Raw genomic sequence first — 18175 nt, 5'->3', positions numbered from 1 at the left:
TCTGATGAAATCACAACTAGTGACTCTATTGTGTTTTTATTGTCTGCTATTAGTATTCTGAATAATTTTTGATGTACATGAAAATGTATTGTTATTATTATCTCGTACTATGAATTATTGCTGAATGATTAAAAAAAATGGAATGTGTGATCATAAATGGTTAAAGTTAATGAAATCTGTTTTGGATGACGTTGGATATAGTAATGTATGGACTGAACAGTGTAACCAGCTACCAGATATAAATCTATTAAAACAAAGAATTGTTTTAAGATTACAGGATCTGTTCTTACAAACATGGCACAATGACATTGTTAACTCATGTAAAGCATCTTGTTACAGACTGTTTATATCAAATATTGTTTTCTAGTCATATTTAACCAATTTAGAGAAAAAATATTGGTTACCATTATTACATGCTCGACTCTCGAATCATTATCTTCCCATTGAAAAAAGCAGATGGAAAAAATAACTTTAACAAATAGAACATGCTTTCTATGTACAAATAACGAAATTGGTGATGGATTTCATTATATACTGTGTTGTCCTTTTTTTAAAGATGAAAGAACAAGACTTCTGCCAAAGTGTTGCCAGTCTAGACCAAATATTTATAAATTTAGAATGCTATTTGACAGTAAAAAAACTGGCGTTCTCAGAAAGCTAGCAGTTTTCTGTAAACAAATTATGCATATTCTTAAATCCCCTGACTGAAATCTATGTTTTTACTATTTTATTTTATTTTTATAATGCAATGTATGTCTTCGAATGAACCCATAAATATACACTTGTTTTATCTGATGTACATTATTATGACGAATGTGCCATCTTGTCATTTATTTATTTAATTATATTTTTACAATGTACCTCATATGCCGTTGAATTACGGCCAGAGTGTAAATAAAGTTCAGTTCAGTTGTCACATTTAAAACATACACGCACGCGCTTGTGCTGGAATTTTAGAAGGCAGTGTGTGTGTGTGTGTGGTGTGACTGGTGAGCGAAGTTTATGCGGGGTGTGTGTGTGTGTGTGTGTGTGTGTGTGTGTGTGTGTGTGTGTCATGCTCCCCCGGAAAATGTGTGTGAAAAGAAAACGTACACGAGCTAGGGATGTTTCGACCCCAACCCCTCCCAACCCTGCACACGCGCCTGACTCTGCTGACTATTTCTCGGGATGTGTCAAATAAATGTTATTAACGAAACCAAATATCTTGATTTTAAAAAAGCAGCAGAAAACACGCCAGGGTAGCGCCAAAGAGGGGTCAATATTCAAAACGTGTCTGGGGGAGGCCCCCCTACCCCCCCCCCCCCCCCGTTACGAACTTCGTCCTCCACACGAGTTCGTCTGATTCCAAGTCGATCCAGCCCACGTGACACGCTGGATACTGGCCTGTAAATGGATATACATCTACACCGTTCGTCTGATTCCAAGTCGATCCAGCCCACGTGACACGCTGGATACTGGCCTGTAAATGGATATACACCTACACCGTCCGTCTGATTCCAAGTCGATCCAGCCCACGTGACACGCTGGATACTGGCCTGTAAATGGCAATACAACTACACCGTCCGTCTGATTCCAAGTCGATCCAGCCCACGTGACACACTAGATACTGGCCTGTAAATGGATATACACCTACACCGTCCGTCTGATTCCAAGTCGATCCAGCCCACGTGACACGCTGGATACTGGCCTGTAAATGGCAATACAACTACACCGTTCGTCTGATTCCAAGTCGATCCAGCCCACGTGACACACTAGGTACTGGCCTGTAAATGGATATACACCTACACCGTCCGTCTGATTCCAAGTCGATCCAGCCCACGTGACACGCTGGATACTGGCCTGTAAATGGCAATACAACTACACCGTTCGTCTGATTCCAAGTCGATCCAGCCCACGTGACACACTAGATACTGGCCTGTAAATGGATATACACCTACACCGTCCGTCTGATTCCAAGTCGATCCAGCCCACGTGACACACTAGATACTGGCCTGTAAATGGATATACACCTACACCGTCCGTCTGATTCCAAGTCGATCCAGCCCACGTGACACACTAGGTACTGGCCTGTAAATGGATATACACCTACACCGTCCGTCTGATTCCAAGTCGATCCAGCCCACGTGACACGCTGGATACTGGCCTGTAAATGGCAATACAACTACACCGTTCGTCTGATTCCAAGTCGATCCAGCCCACGTGACACACTAGATACTGGCCTGTAAATGGATATACACCTACACCGTCCGTCTGATTCCAAGTCGATCCAGCCCACGTGACACACTAGGTACTGGCCTGTAAATGGAAACACACCTACATCGTCCATTTATTTGTCTATTGGTAAAAAAAGAATGGTCGGTATATAAATAGAAGTACAATAGTCATCCACAGTAAAGACACACCTACACCAAACACACACACACACATACACACACACACACACACACAGACACACGCACGCACACACACACATACACGCACAACCACATACACAGACAACAATCACACACACATATTTTAATTTAATATTATTATTATTAATTTAATCGTACTTATATAGACAACGGATCTCCATCTAATAGGTTCAAATGTTTGCTTTGTTTAACGAGATCACTAGAGCACATTAATTTATTAATTATCTGCTATTGGATGTCACACATTTGGTAATGTTGACAAATAGGAAACCCGCTACATTATTTCCATCAGTAGCTTTTATATGCACCATCCCACAGACAGGATAGCACATACCATGGACTTTGATAGACCACTCGGGATGCACTGGCTGGAACGAGAAGCAGCCCAATGTGTCCATCGACGGGGATCGATTCCAAACCGACCGCGCAGCAGGAAAGAAGGAAATGCTTTATTTAACAACGCATTCAACACATTGTATTTATATGGCGTCAGACATTCATGTGTATGGTTAAGGACCACACCGATAAAACCCGCTGTCGCCACTTCACGGGCTACTCTTTTCAATTAGCAGCAAGGGATCTTTTATATGCACCAGCCCACAGACAGGATAGTACACACTACGGACTTTGTCTGTCTGGAACGAGAAATAGCCCAATCGACCGCGCATCAAGCGAACGCTTTACCACTGGGCTAAGTGGGCTAAAAGCTCTCGTGCTCAACGATTATTTATTACAAAAGATTCGTGTTCGACAGTCGAGGTGTACAGAATGTTTGTGTCGGACGATACAGTCGAGACCTTGATAATATAATGTGGACGAATGTCAAACACCTGAGGTTTGATTCGTAGATTCGAGTGATTTCCGGAAAATCTATTTTTAACTTGGGAAAACCCAGACATTATTAGAACATACGTCGCAGTGATTGTGTTGTATCTATATTAATGTAAGCAACATTCAGTTGCTGACTATCCCTAAATAGTTAAATTTTGGATAAACTGGAGGTTGTTTGTGAAAAAATGTACTGGTAAGTAGAATATATATCTATTTACTCTGATCTAAAATAAACGTACAGCTAGTCTACAATGATACTAATAATAATGATACGGACATTCCTGAGTTTGCTGCCATTTTTAATATGTTATCGACTAACAGAGACTTTGTAACGACTGTAATTACATATCAAATATATTTTTCTGCATAAACTATTAGTGGCTCTATATTAAAGCGACATTCCTGAGTTTGTTGCATTGTAAGATATTTCTGACTAATAAAATATTTCTACGATTAAACATACATATTAAATATATTTTCTGGTTTAGTATTTCAGTGTCTGTATATTCAATGTGTTTCTGGTCATCTTAATATTTGTAAGAAGCCCAAACTGGATTTTGTCTTCAAATAATTTCGTACGTACAAAAAAAATCTGTTTTAAGAAATAAAATGAAATTTCACCTTGTACAACTATTAGAACAATCGAAACACGTTTAAACGCGCTCTGTCACGGATGGTTGACCTAATTATTGACCCAACAAAGTATTATATGACAATATATAGATTTGATTTGTACCTAAAAGTACTTTATTGAACCATCTACATAACCACCATATCACACTTATTATTGATATTTTATAAAAATAATTGAATTATGGATACGGTCCATAATTCTGAGAAAAATAACGGCTATTTGGAGAGCAGAGGTGTGACGTATTATTTTGAGTCACGTGACGGGCATTCCCCGAATAACCGCAGTGCCAAAACGATTTACAAAGCTCGTGTAACGAGAACGCTTGACCGTCCTCTGCGACGTAGGCTAAATAGAAAGAAAAAAAACAACAATGAAAATAAGTAATTAAATATGAATAAAAACATGTAGGCCCTACTGAATGATATTAAGCTTATACATTAATTTATTTTAATAACAGAAGCATGTTAAACGTCGACAATCCCGACTAGTTAGGCCTTTGCATCTATAGGTAAATTTATCATTAGTCGTACACGAAAAACTCTAAACATCTGGATCACAAACACCGTCATTTTCCACCTTGTCAAATTCATTATTATACAAAATATGCCATAACAGCTGACTTGGGATAGGAATTGTTACATTTTTAAAGAATACTCTGAACTAGACGGTGTTTATATACGATGTAACTATATATACGAAGGCCGTGTCTATAGCCTCCACTAAAGAGGGCTGGCTATATTCACAGCAAAAATGTATATAGGCGGTAAATAAGTACATGTATTTATTGATCCATATTACCGAACCATCTGGAACAGGAGGAATACATACTAAGTACTGTACGAACAGTGCATTTTCTGAACAGGGGACGGGGTGGGGGAGTATATGAATTTAGCGGACCCTTTTGTGTACGTTTTCCATAGATATGTGAATAGCGTCATATTGTCCCTACAGTACTAACGAAAAATTAATTATAATAAATAAATAAATAAATAATAATAATAACAATAATGATGATGATGATGATGATGATGGTGATGATGATGATGAATAAATAAATAAATAAAAATAACAATTACAAATTATCAGCGGCTGAGGTAGATTAACTGAAAGAGAAACTAACTACGGACAGTACACAAACTAACAACAGGGCTTGAACTTAATAATTTTTCAGTGATTGCAATTTTGAGGCTGCTTACGTCAATGTTTTTAAAAAGTTAATTTTACCGTAAATAAATATGACTTAAAGGTTATTTTGCTGTATTTAGTCACATTTCAAATTCTCAAAATTGCAAGGGCCAATAAAACTCAAAATACATTTTATTTATAGGCTACTAGTAATGCTGAGACCACTCCCGGGTCCCCCTCTAAATTTGTGTAACGTTTCTGTAACAACGATGTTTGCCTGAATTAAACGAAAATGTCCAAATCTGGACACCAACATTTATTCATATTAGGATTACTGACAATATAGGGTTGCAAACGAATCACTAAGCATTTTTACATTGACTACAAATAATGTGGGTCGAGTTAATTTTGCACAAATATATTAACACAGTGTAGGTTTTTCCTTGTTTTGTTTTACCGGAATGTTCAATGAATAAGAGAAGTCACAAGTTGGCTTGTAGGCAGTGTTTTTTCCTTCCAAACACGAAACATTGTTAACAACATGGTAATACAGATTTTTAATATAGGACTCAGCTCTTGGGTGAATGTCAGACTGGACCAGCCGATAGAGTTGAGATTGCGGTTGAGAACGTCAAGGGTAATGTCCTTGATTGCTGTAATTTAGTTTGACATTAATTGGTCTGATTGCTAGGCCCTAATGAACTAAAATCTAAGTTATTGCTTAAATGGCAGGTAACAGAATAACAAGCCATTGAATCGTACATGAACAGCTAAATATAGAAATTGCATTTGAATATAGTTGTGATTCCTGTCTTGGACGGAGGAACCGGCTGAGGCCGGTACTTGTGCCCAGGACAGGCATGCGCTACAACAGCTTGCTCTGAATGTGCACGTCAAACACTTTTCCTTCCTTCGTAGTTGTAAATGTTACACTATGACAATATCTATCGTTTTAGCCTGAATTTATGGATTTGATCTTACATTTTTGCCCCCCCCCCCCCCCCCCCCCCCCCATCTCCATACCCCTATCTCGTACGTGTATGCACACGCCTTAGCTATCTGAGCTGTCTGTCCAGGACAGTGGGTTAGTGGTGTTGTTAATGGTTAGTAAGAGAGGAGTCGTTAGTGGTTAGTTGTTAATGGTTAGTAAGAGAGGAGTCGTTAGTGGTTAGTTGTTAATGGTTAGTAAGAGAGGAGTCATTAGTGGTTAGTTGTTAATGGTTAGTAAGAGAGGAGTCGTTAGTGGTTAGTTGTTAGTGGTTAGTGAGAGATAAGTCGGTGTAGTGGGCTTACACCTACTCATTGAGTTGTTAAACTTCGCTCTGGGTGGGATCTGGTACCGGGAGGCGAACCTAGTACCTACTAGCTTATGTCCGATGGCACGACCACGACACCACCGAGGCCGGTCTCTCTGAATACTGCTTGTTCCCATCGTTAACGTTGAAGCCCTCCCTGCATTTACCACCAATCAAATGTCGGCAGAACAAGATATTCAAACTCTGATTAGTCGAGATGACCGTGATTTGGGGTAGGGATATTATTATACTAATATTCAGGTAGAGAGTAAGTAGACATTGAAAATTGTGTTTTTATTGTCCGGTGAAATCACAACTAGTGACTATATTGTGTTTTTATTGTCTGGTGAAATCACAACTAGTGACTATATTGTGTTTTTATTGTCTGGTGAAATCACAACTAGTGACTATATTGTGTTTTTATTGTCCGCTGAAATCACAACTAGTGACTATATTGTGTTTCTATTGTCCGCTGAAATCACAACTAGTGACTATATTGTGTTTTTTATTGTCTGCTGAAATCACAACTAGTGACTATATTGTGTTTTTATTGTCTGCTGAAATCACAACTAGTGACTATATTGTGTTTTTATTGTCTGGTGAAATCACAACTAGTGACTATATTCTGTTTTTATTGTCTGGTGAAATCACAACTAGTTACAATATTGTGTTTTTATTGTCTGCTGGAGTCACAACTAGTGACTATATTGTGTTTTTTACTAGTGACTAAGTGCTATTAGTCAATCTGATTAAAATTAGCTCTACTGGGTCTACCAGTAGATCTAACTGCATTGTGTGGACTCCCATGGCCAGGTGGCATTTCATCTATAAATAACAATTTAAATATCGACCAATTACACTTTTATAGCGTTGCGGGCGAGACTATTTATGCAATAGGCGAACTTGTTGGTCTATTTCAACATTAAAAACAGGGGGAAAAGTGCAGTAATAAACTATGGATTGTATACTAGTATAAACAGATTTTATGGCAAAACAACACGGGTTTTTTTTCGTCTTGAAACGAATTTTATATAAAATTTTATATTGCAATTAGTTTCCGGCATACTTGGTAATTCTCCCGAATCATTTCGTATACCCTCGGCATAATCCCGAATGTTTTTAAATTCTTTTGAAATCACTGGCATGATTTTGCAAGTAAGGTTTTGATTGGTCGAATGAAAGGTCAACTGGACATGAGCTCCAACGGGCTGCTGTTAGATCCACATGTAATAGTGGAGCTAATTTTAATTAGATTGTGCTATTAGTATTCTGAGTCATTTGTGATGGACATGAAAATGTATTGTTATTATTATCTCGTACTATGATTATTATTTATTTTAAATATGTATTGTCCCAAATCACAACAATGTCAGTTGGGGTACCCATGCCGTCTATGAGTCATGTTATATGGCGACAGGAACACATAAAAGGTCATAAGAAAAGAAAACTAAGTGTGATTGTGGGACACCATGCCCCCCACCGCACCCCGACTACGCCAGTGTGAAGCATCGCGTACATTTTAAGTAACTTTATTTTATTTATTTTAAATACGTCCCCTCACCCAAAAACCCCCACACCACCCCCACCACCAAGTTGGCACGAACACACGTATACTAGACATGTAGGCACGGTAAGAGATATAGCGACTCGCTCACAATGTGCACTTGTATTTGGTCACCCACCCACCCCACTACCCCCACCATCAAGTTGGCACAAACACACGTATACTAGACATGTAGGTACGGTAAGAGATATAGCGACTCGCTCACAATGTGCACTTGTATTTGATCACCCACCCACCCCACTACCCCCACCATCAAGTTGGCACAAACACACGTATACTAGACATGTAGGTACGGTAAGAGATATAGCGACTCGCTCACAATGTGCACTTGTATTTAGTCACCCCCCCCCCCCCACCCCCATCCCCACCACCAAGTTGGCATGAACACACGTATATTAGACATGTAGGCACGGTAAGAGATATAGCGACTCGCTCACAATGTGCACTTGTATTTGTCACCCACCCCACCACCCCCACCACCAAGTTGGCACGAACACACGTATACTAGACATGTAGGCACGGTAAGAGATATAGCGACTCGCTCACAATGTGCACTTGTATTTGGTCACCCACCCCACCACCCCCACCACCAAGTTGGCACGAACACAAGTATACTAGACATGTAGGCACGGTAAGAGATATAGCGACTCGTTCACAATGTGCACTTGTATTTGGTCACCCACCCCACCACCCCCACCACCAAGTTTGCACGAACACACGTATACTAGACATGTAGGCACGGTAAGAGATATAGCGACTCGCTCACAATGTGCACTTGTATTTGGTCACCCACCCACCCCACCACCCCCAGCATCATGTTGGCACAAACACACGTATACTAGACATGTAGGCACGGTAAGAGATATAGCGACTCGCTCACAATGTGCACTTGTATTTGTCACCCACCCCACCACCCCCACCATCAAGTTGGCACAAACACACGTATAGTAGACATGTAGGCACTGTAAGAGATATAGCGACTCGCTCACAATGTGCACTTGTATTTGGTCACCCACCCACCCCACCACCCCCAGCATCATGTTGGCACGAACACACGTATACTAGACATGTAGGCACGGTAAGAGATATAGCGACTCGCTCACAATGCGCACTTGTATTTGGTCACCCACCCACCCCACCACCCCCAGCATCATGTTGGCACGAACACACGTATACTAAACATGTAGGCACGGTAAGAGATATAGCGACTCGCGCACAATGTGCACTTGTATTTGGTCACCCACCCACCCCACCACCCCCACCATCAAGTTGGCACAAACACACGTATACTAGACATGTAGGTACGGTAAGAGATATAGCGACTCGTTCACAATGTGCACTTGTATTTGGTCACCCACCCACCCCACCACCCCCACCACCAAGTTGGCACGAACACACGTATACTAGACATGTAGGCACGGTAAGAGATATAGCGACTCGCTCACAATGTGCACTTGTATTTGGTCACCCACCCCACCACCCCCACCATCAAGTTGGCACAAACACACGTATGCTAGACATGTAGGCACGGTAAGAGATATAGCGACTCGCTCACAATGTGCACTTGTATTTGGTCACCCCCCTCCCCCACCCCCCACCATCAAGTTGGCACAAACACACGTATGCTAGACATGTAGGCACGGTAAGAGATATAGCGACTCGTTCACAATGTACACTTGTATTTGTCACCCACCCCACCACCCCCACCATCAAGTTGGCACAAACACACGTATGCTAGACATGTAGGCACGGTAAGAGATATAGCGACTCGTTCACAATGTGCACTTGTATTTGTCACCCACCCACCCCACCACCCCCAGCATCATGTTGGCACGAACACACGTATACTAGACATGTAGGCACGGTAAGAGATATAGCGACTCGCTCACAATGCGCACTTGTATTTGTCACCCACCCCACCACCCCCACCATCAAGTTGGCACAAACACACGTATAGTAGACATGTAGGCACGGTAAGAGATATAGCGACTCGCTCACAATGTGCACTTGTATTTGGTCACCCACCCCACCACCCCCACCATCAAGTTGGCACAAACACACGTATGCTAGACATGTAGGCACGGTAAGAGATATAGCGACTCGTTCACAATGTACACTTGTATTTGTCACCCACCCCACCACCCCCACCATCAAGTTGGCACAAACACACGTATACTAGACATGTAGGCACGGTAAGAGATATAGCGACTCGTTCACAATGTGCACTTGTATTTGTCACCCACCCCACCAATCCCACCATCAAGTTGGCACAAACACACGTATGCTAGACATGTAGGCACGGTAAGAGATATAGCGACTCGCTCACAATGTGCACTTGTATTTGTCACCCACCCCACCACCCCCACCACCAAGTTGGCACGAACACACGTATACTAGACATGTAGGCACGGTAAGAGATATAGCGACTCGCTCACAATGTGCACTTGTATTTGGTCACCCCCCCACCACCCCCACCACCAAGTTGGCACGAACACACGTATACTAGACATGTAGGCACGGTAAGAGATATAGCGACTCGTTCACAATGTGCACTTGTATTTGGTCACCCACCCCACCACCCCCACCACCAAGTTTGCAAGTTTGCACGAACACACGTATACTAGACATGTAGGCACGGTAAGAGATATAGCGACTCGCTCACAATGTGCACTTGTATTTGGTCACCCACCCACCCCACCACCCCCAGCATCATGTTGGCACAAACACACGTATACTAGACAGGTAGGCACGGTAAGAGATATAGCGACTCGCTCACAATGTGCACTTGTATTTGTCACCCACCCCACCACCCCCACCATCAAGTTGGCACAAACACACGTATAGTAGACATGCAGGCACGGTAAGAGATATAGCGACTCGCTCACAATGTGCACTTGTATTTGGTCACCCACCCACCCCACCACCCCCAGCATCATGTTGGCACAAACACACGTATACTAGACATGTAGGCACGGTAAGAGATATAGCGACTCGCTCACAATGCGCACTTGTATTTGGTCACCCACCCACCCCACCACCCCCAGCATCATGTTGGCACGAACACACGTATACTAGACATGTAGGCACGGTAAGAGATATAGCGACTCGCGCACAATGTGCACTTGTATTTGGTCACCCACCCACCCCACCACCCCCACCATCAAGTTGGCACAAACACACGTATACTAGACATGTAGGTACGGTAAGAGATATAGCGACTCGTTCACAATGTGCACTTGTATTTGGTCACCCACCCACCCCACCACCCCCACCACCAAGTTGGCACGAACACACGTATACTAGACATGTAGGCACGGTAAGAGATATAGCGACTCGCTCACAATGTGCACTTGTATTTGGTCACCCACCCCACCACCCCCACCATCAAGTTGGCACAAACACACGTATGCTAGACATGTAGGCACGGTAAGAGATATAGCGACTCGCTCACAATGTGCACTTGTATTTGGTCACCCCCCTCCCCCACCCCCCACCATCAAGTTGGCACAAACACACGTATGCTAGACATGTAGGCACGGTAAGAGATATAGCGACTCGTTCACAATGTACACTTGTATTTGTCACCCACCCCACCACCCCCCCACCATCAAGTTGGCACAAACACACGTATGCTAGACATGTAGGCACGGTAAGAGATATAGCGACTCGTTCACAATGTGCACTTGTATTTGTCACCCACCCACCCCACCACCCCCACCATCATGTTGGCACGAACACACGTATACTAGACATGTAGGCACGGTAAGAGATATAGCGACTCGCTCACAATGCACTTGTATTTGTCACCCACCCCACCACCCCCACCACCAAGTTGGCACGAACACACGTATACTAGACATGTAGGCACGGTAAGAGATATAGCGACTCGTTCACAATGTGCACTTGTATTTGGTCACCCACCCCACCACCCCCACCACCAAGTTTGCACGAACACACGTATACTAGACATGTAGGCACGGTAAGAGATATAGCGACTCGCTCACAATGTGCACTTGTATTTGGTCACCCACCCACCCCACCACCCCCAGCATCATGTTGGCACAAACACACGTATACTAGACATGTAGGCACGGTAAGAGATATAGCGACTCGCTCACAATGTGCACTTGTATTTGTCACCCCCCCCCCCCCCCCCCCACCATCAAGTTGGCACAAACACACGTATAGTAGACATGTAGGCACGGTAAGAGATATAGCGACTCGCTCACAATGTGCACTTGTATTTGGTCACCCACCCACCCCACCACCCCCAGCATCATGTTGGCACGAACACACGTATACTAGACATGTAGGCACGGTAAGAGATATAGCGACTCGCTCACAATGCGCACTTGTATTTGGTCACCCACCCACCCCACCACCCCCAGCATCATGTTGGCACGAACACACGTATACTAGACATGTAGGCACGGTAAGAGATATAGCGACTCGCGCACAATGTGCACTTGTATTTGGTCACCCACCCACCCCACCACCCCCACCATCAAGTTGGCACAAACACACGTATACTAGACATGTAGGTACGGTAAGAGATATAGCGACTCGTTCACAATGTGCACTTGTATTTGGTCACCCACCCACCCCACCACCCCCACCACCAAGTTGGCACGAACACACGTATACTAGACATGTAGGCACGGTAAGAGATATAGCGACTCGCTCACAATGTGCACTTGTATTTGGTCACCCACCCCACCACCCCCCACCATCAAGTTGGCACAAACACACGTATGCTAGACATGTAGGCACGGTAAGAGATATAGCGACTCGCTCACAATGTGCACTTGTATTTGGTCACCCCCCCCCCCCCCCCCCACCATCAAGTTGGCACAAACACACGTATGCTAGACATGTAGGCACGGTAAGAGATATAGCGACTCGTTCACAATGTACACTTGTATTTGTCACCCACCCCACCACCCCCACCATCAAGTTGGCACAAACACACGTATGCTAGACATGTAGGCACGGTAAGAGATATAGCGACTCGTTCACAATGTGCACTTGTATTTGTCACCCACCCACCCCACCACCCCCAGCATCATGTTGGCACGAACACACGTATACTAGACATGTAGGCACGGTAAGAGATATAGCGACTCGCTCACAATGCGCACTTGTATTTGTCACCCACCCCACCACCCCCACCATCAAGTTGGCACAAACACACGTATAGTAGACATGTAGGCACGGTAAGAGATATAGCGACTCGCTCACAATGTGCACTTGTATTTGGTCACCCACCCCACCACCCCCACCATCAAGTTGGCACAAACACACGTATGCTAGACATGTAGGCACGGTAAGAGATATAGCGACTCGTTCACAATGTACACTTGTATTTGTCACCCACCCCACCACCCCCACCATCAAGTTGGCACAAACACACGTATACTAGACATGTAGGCACGGTAAGAGATATAGCGACTCGTTCACAATGTGCACTTGTATTTGTCACCCACCCCACCAATCCCCACCATCAAGTTGGCACAAACACACGTATGCTAGACATGTAGGCACGGTAAGAGATATAGCGACTCGCTCACAATGTGCACTTGTATTTGTCACCCCCACCACCCCCACCACCAAGTTGGCACGAACACACGTATACTAGACATGTAGGCACGGTAAGAGATATAGCGACTCGTTCACAATGTGCACTTGTATTTGGTCACCCACCCCACCACCCCCACCACCAAATTTGCACGAACACACGTATACTAGACATGTAGGCACGGTAAGAGATATAGCGACTCGCTCACAATGTGCACTTGTATTTGGTCACCCACCCACCCCACCACCCCCAGCATCATGTTGGCACAAACACACGTATACTAGACATGTAGGCACGGTAAGAGATATAGCGACTCGCTCACAATGTGCACTTGTATTTGTCACCCACCCCACCACCCCCACCATCAAGTTGGCACAAACACACGTATAGTAGACATGCAGGCACGGTAAGAGATATAGCGACTCGCTCACAATGTGCACTTGTATTTGGTCACCCACCCACCCCACCACCCCCAGCATCATGTTGGCACGAACACACGTATACTAGACATGTAGGCACGGTAAGAGATATAGCGACTCGCTCACAATGCGCACTTGTATTTGGTCACCCACCCACCCCACCACCCCCAGCATCATGTTGGCACGAACACACGTATACTAGACATGTAGGCACGGTAAGAGATATAGCGACTCGCGCACAATGTGCACTTGTATTTGGTCACCCACCCACCCCACCACCCCCACCATCAAGTTGGCACAAACACACGTATACTAGACATGTAGGTACGGTAAGAGATATAGCGACTCGTTCACAATGTGCACTTGTATTTGGTCACCCACCCACCCCACCACCCCCACCACCAAGTTGGCACGAACACACGTATACTAGACATGTAGGCACGGTAAGAGATATAGCGACTCGCTCACAATGTGCACTTGTATTTGGTCACCCACCCCACCACCCCCACCATCAAGTTGGCACAAACACACGTATGCTAGACATGTAGGCACGGTAAGAGATATAGCGACTCGCTCACAATGTGCACTTGTATTTGGTCACCCCCCCCCCCCACCCCCCACCATCAAGTTGGCACAAACACACGTATGCTAGACATGTAGGCACGGTAAGAGATATAGCGACTCGTTCACAATGTACACTTGTATTTGTCACCCACCCCACCACCCCCACCATCAAGTTGGCACAAACACACGTATGCTAGACATGTAGGCACGGTAAGAGATATAGCGACTCGTTCACAATGTGCACTTGTATTTGTCACCCACCCACCCCACCACCCCCAGCATCATGTTGGCACGAACACACGTATACTAGACATGTAGGCACGGTAAGAGATATAGCGACTCGCTCACAATGCGCACTTGTATTTGTCACCCACCCCACCACCCCCACCATCAAGTTGGCACAAACACACGTATAGTAGACATGTAGGCACGGTAAGAGATATAGCGACTCGCTCACAATGTGCACTTGTATTTGGTCACCCACCCCACCACCCCCACCATCAAGTTGGCACAAACACACGTATGCTAGACATGTAGGCACGGTAAGAGATATAGCGACTCGTTCACAATGTACACTTGTATTTGTCACCCACCCCACCACCCCCACCATCAAGTTGGCACAAACACACGTATACTAGACATGTAGGCACGGTAAGAGATATAGCGACTCGTTCACAATGTGCACTTGTATTTGTCACCCACCCCACCAATCCCACCATCAAGTTGGCACAAAAACACGTATGCTAGACATGTAGGCACGGTAAGAGATATAGCGACTCGTTCACAATGTGCACTTGTATTTGGTCACCCACCCCACCACCCCACCATCCCCACCAACAATTTGGCACGAACACACGTATAGTAGACATGTAGGCACGGTAAGAGATATACCGACTCGCTCACAATGTGCACTTGTATTTGGTCACGTATAAATTCAGTTATCGATTTGTTTACTAGTAGGGCGGAACGTAGCCCAGTGGTAAAGCGCTCGCTTGATGCGCGGTCGGTTTAGGATCGATCCCCGTCGGTGAGCCCATTGGGCTATTTCTCGTTCTAGCCAGTGCACCACGACTGGTATATCAAAGGCCGTGGTATGTGCTATCCTGTCTGTGGGATGGTGCATATAAAAAATCCCTTGCTGCTAATCGAAAAGAGTAGCCCATGAAGTGGCGACAGCGGGTTTCCTCTATTTATATCTATGTGGTCCTTAACTATATGTCCGACGCCATATAACCGTAATTAAATGTGTTGCGTGCGTCGTTAAATAAATAATTTCCTTCATTTGTTTACTAGTATTCGCTTATAATAATATTATTTTCTATTTTCTTTATATAATATATATTTATTGAGAATGTTTGCTTACTTGCAGGTACCTTTTCACGTACATAAGAGAAACCTAAACCATTTCGAAACAGACTGATTAAGAATTTGGCCTACGATTACGTTGTTAAGATCGCTGACCATCAGATTTTCAGAACATTCTGTCCTAGAAACCAGTCAGCTGTATATTGGAGGAAGACGTACATTCATCGATCACAAAACAACAAACAGAACATTCTGTCCTAGAAACCAGTCAGCTGTATATTGGAGGGAGACCTACATTCATCGATCACAAAACAACAAACAGAACATTCTGTCCTAGAAACCAGTCAGCTGTATATTAGAGGGAGACCTACATTCATCGATCACAAAACAACAAACAGAACATTCTGTCCTAGAAACCAGTCAACTGTATATTGGAGGGAGACCTACATTCATCGATCACAAAACAACAAACAGAACATTCTGTCCTAGAAACCAGTCAGCTGTATATTGGAGGAAGACCTACATTCATCGATCACAAAACAACAAATAAAAGCTGTTATAGAAAGTGATTCAAGATTGTCTTACGCCATTTGACTGTAACGTCCAAGATATTAGGTGTTTCCTCCTTTGTTTTAACAACCACGCTGCCGCCAGTACTCGATTCCACATCCGTATCTTCGGGAATTTCACAGTCAGGACCAAAGATCCGGTCAGAGTGTTGGACGTCGTAAAACTTGTTTTATATTAGGTACAAAAAGCAACCATTTTCGATTAAAAAAATACATATTACTGATGAAAGAACACAATTATTGAGACTGAATGCAAAGCGGAATTGAATATATATATAAAGTTTATTTACAGTTCACTGTTAAACTTAACTAAAAAAACCCCAACAACCCCCCCCCCCCCCAGTAATGAGTTTATCTAAACTTTTAATGCAATCGCAACTGAGGTAAGGGGAGACAACTCAGACCAGACGAAGTGGGGCTGCTATGGACAGCGATGTGGAAGTTGATGGCGGGGTCTGTTTGACCGAGAGGTCTAATCAGATAGGCACGTGCAGGCATAAACCAAAATGGCCTCAATACAAGGACTACGTGTCAAGGATGGATTCCTTCGTGGACTGGCCTCGTAAATATGTCACACAGACGCCCCACAGCTTGGCATCAAGTGGTTTATTTTACATTGGGTCCGCAGATCGTGTAACGTGTTTTGACTGTGGCATCACAATCAGGAACTGGGAACCAGAGCAAGATCCATATGTTGAACATTTGAGACTCTCCCCCGACTGTAGATATGTTAGTTCTTTGAGCAGAAACGATCCCAGTAACAGTGCCCAAGTAACATCTTCTTCTTCGTCTACTACTACTTCTTCAAGTAACAACGAGTCGTCAGACCCTTCACACGGCACAACACAACCCACAGGAGCATCATGTACAACAGTGTTTGACCCCAACAACAAAACTGTACAGACAGTCATAGAAATGGGATTTTCTGAAGAGCACGTGAAAACAGTGATCATTGCAAACAACAAGGACAGTGTTCTTGGTATCGTAGAGGCAATAATGTTGCTGAACACGAAACAGAAAGACAACATTTTCAATGCAGAGAAAACAGATTTACAAAAAAACGACGAATCCAAAGTGTCAGGACAAACGTTTTACGACGTCCAACACTCTGACCGGATCTTTGGTCCTGACAGTGAAATTTCCGAAGATACGGATGTGGAATCGAGTACTGGCGGCAGCGTGGTTGTTAAAACAAAGGAGGAAAACTCAAGGTTGAAGCTTCAGCGCATGTGCAGACGGTGTAGAAGAGAAGAAGCAGTAATGTTGTGTCTCCCCTGCGGTCACATACCAAGTTGTCTAGCGTGCATTGAGAAAACTAACACGTGTTTTGTGTGTGATGCGAAAATAGAAGGAACTGTGCGCACTTATTTGTCGTAAAGAACGACAATATAAAGTAGATCATTAACAGTATTTATACAAATTTAATGCTATAACTTAGAACCAATCAGGACTGTAGCTGCTTTTACTCCGTAGGCAATTTTACCCAATTACCATTATCTCTTTGAATCTATATTCTTTTTAACTTTGCTGTGATTTTTTAAAAGTGGACAAAGACTTGTTTTAAGCCATATATCTTAATAACCTTTTACCTGTAATTAACAGTACTTGCAAAAATAACCAGTTTTATAAATTGCTACCAGGCAAAGCTGTTGCTGTGTTTACTCCTTAGATATTTTTACCCAATTACCATTATATTATTGAATCTATATTCTTTGTAACTTTTATAAAAAGTAGGCAGTGAATCTTTAATAGATATGAGTGAAGACTGACCACTTAATGATGAATACCGTCTTCAATATTAAATCTACCGAAGATCTGAAACTTTCAAATGATCAGACATGTAAACTTAGTCGGTTCATTGCGCATTTTGTTAATATTAT

At 43.5% G+C, this 18175-nt stretch overlaps 1 protein-coding gene across 3 annotated transcripts in view; it reads left to right on the top strand.

Moving 5' to 3' along the window:
• Positions 1-17940, top strand: part of LOC121379421 (baculoviral IAP repeat-containing protein 2-like) — a 22824-nt gene extending 4884 nt beyond the window's left edge. Inside the window, exons 1-3 of one of the 3 annotated variants that reach the window (XM_041508049.1) lie at positions 3343-3438; positions 5571-5641; positions 15791-17940. In XM_041508049.1, the coding sequence (XP_041363983.1) occupies positions 16719-17672 (954 nt within the window). In that variant the 5' untranslated portion in view covers positions 3343-3438; positions 5571-5641; positions 15791-16718 and the 3' untranslated portion in view covers positions 17673-17940. Of the gene's footprint in view, positions 1-3326; positions 3439-5570; positions 5642-15790 lie in introns of those variants that run through there. The other 2 variants (XM_041508039.1, XM_041508058.1) reach the window with 2 other exon arrangements.
• Positions 17941-18175: the final 235 nt, after the last annotated feature.

Source organism: Gigantopelta aegis, chromosome 2 (assembly GCF_016097555.1).
Source record: "Gigantopelta aegis isolate Gae_Host chromosome 2, Gae_host_genome, whole genome shotgun sequence".
In the NCBI taxonomy this organism is placed as follows: domain Eukaryota; kingdom Metazoa; phylum Mollusca; class Gastropoda; order Neomphalida; family Peltospiridae; genus Gigantopelta; species Gigantopelta aegis.
The sequence above is the reverse complement of the archived record's forward strand: the minus strand, read 5'-3'. Positions and strand labels throughout refer to the sequence as shown.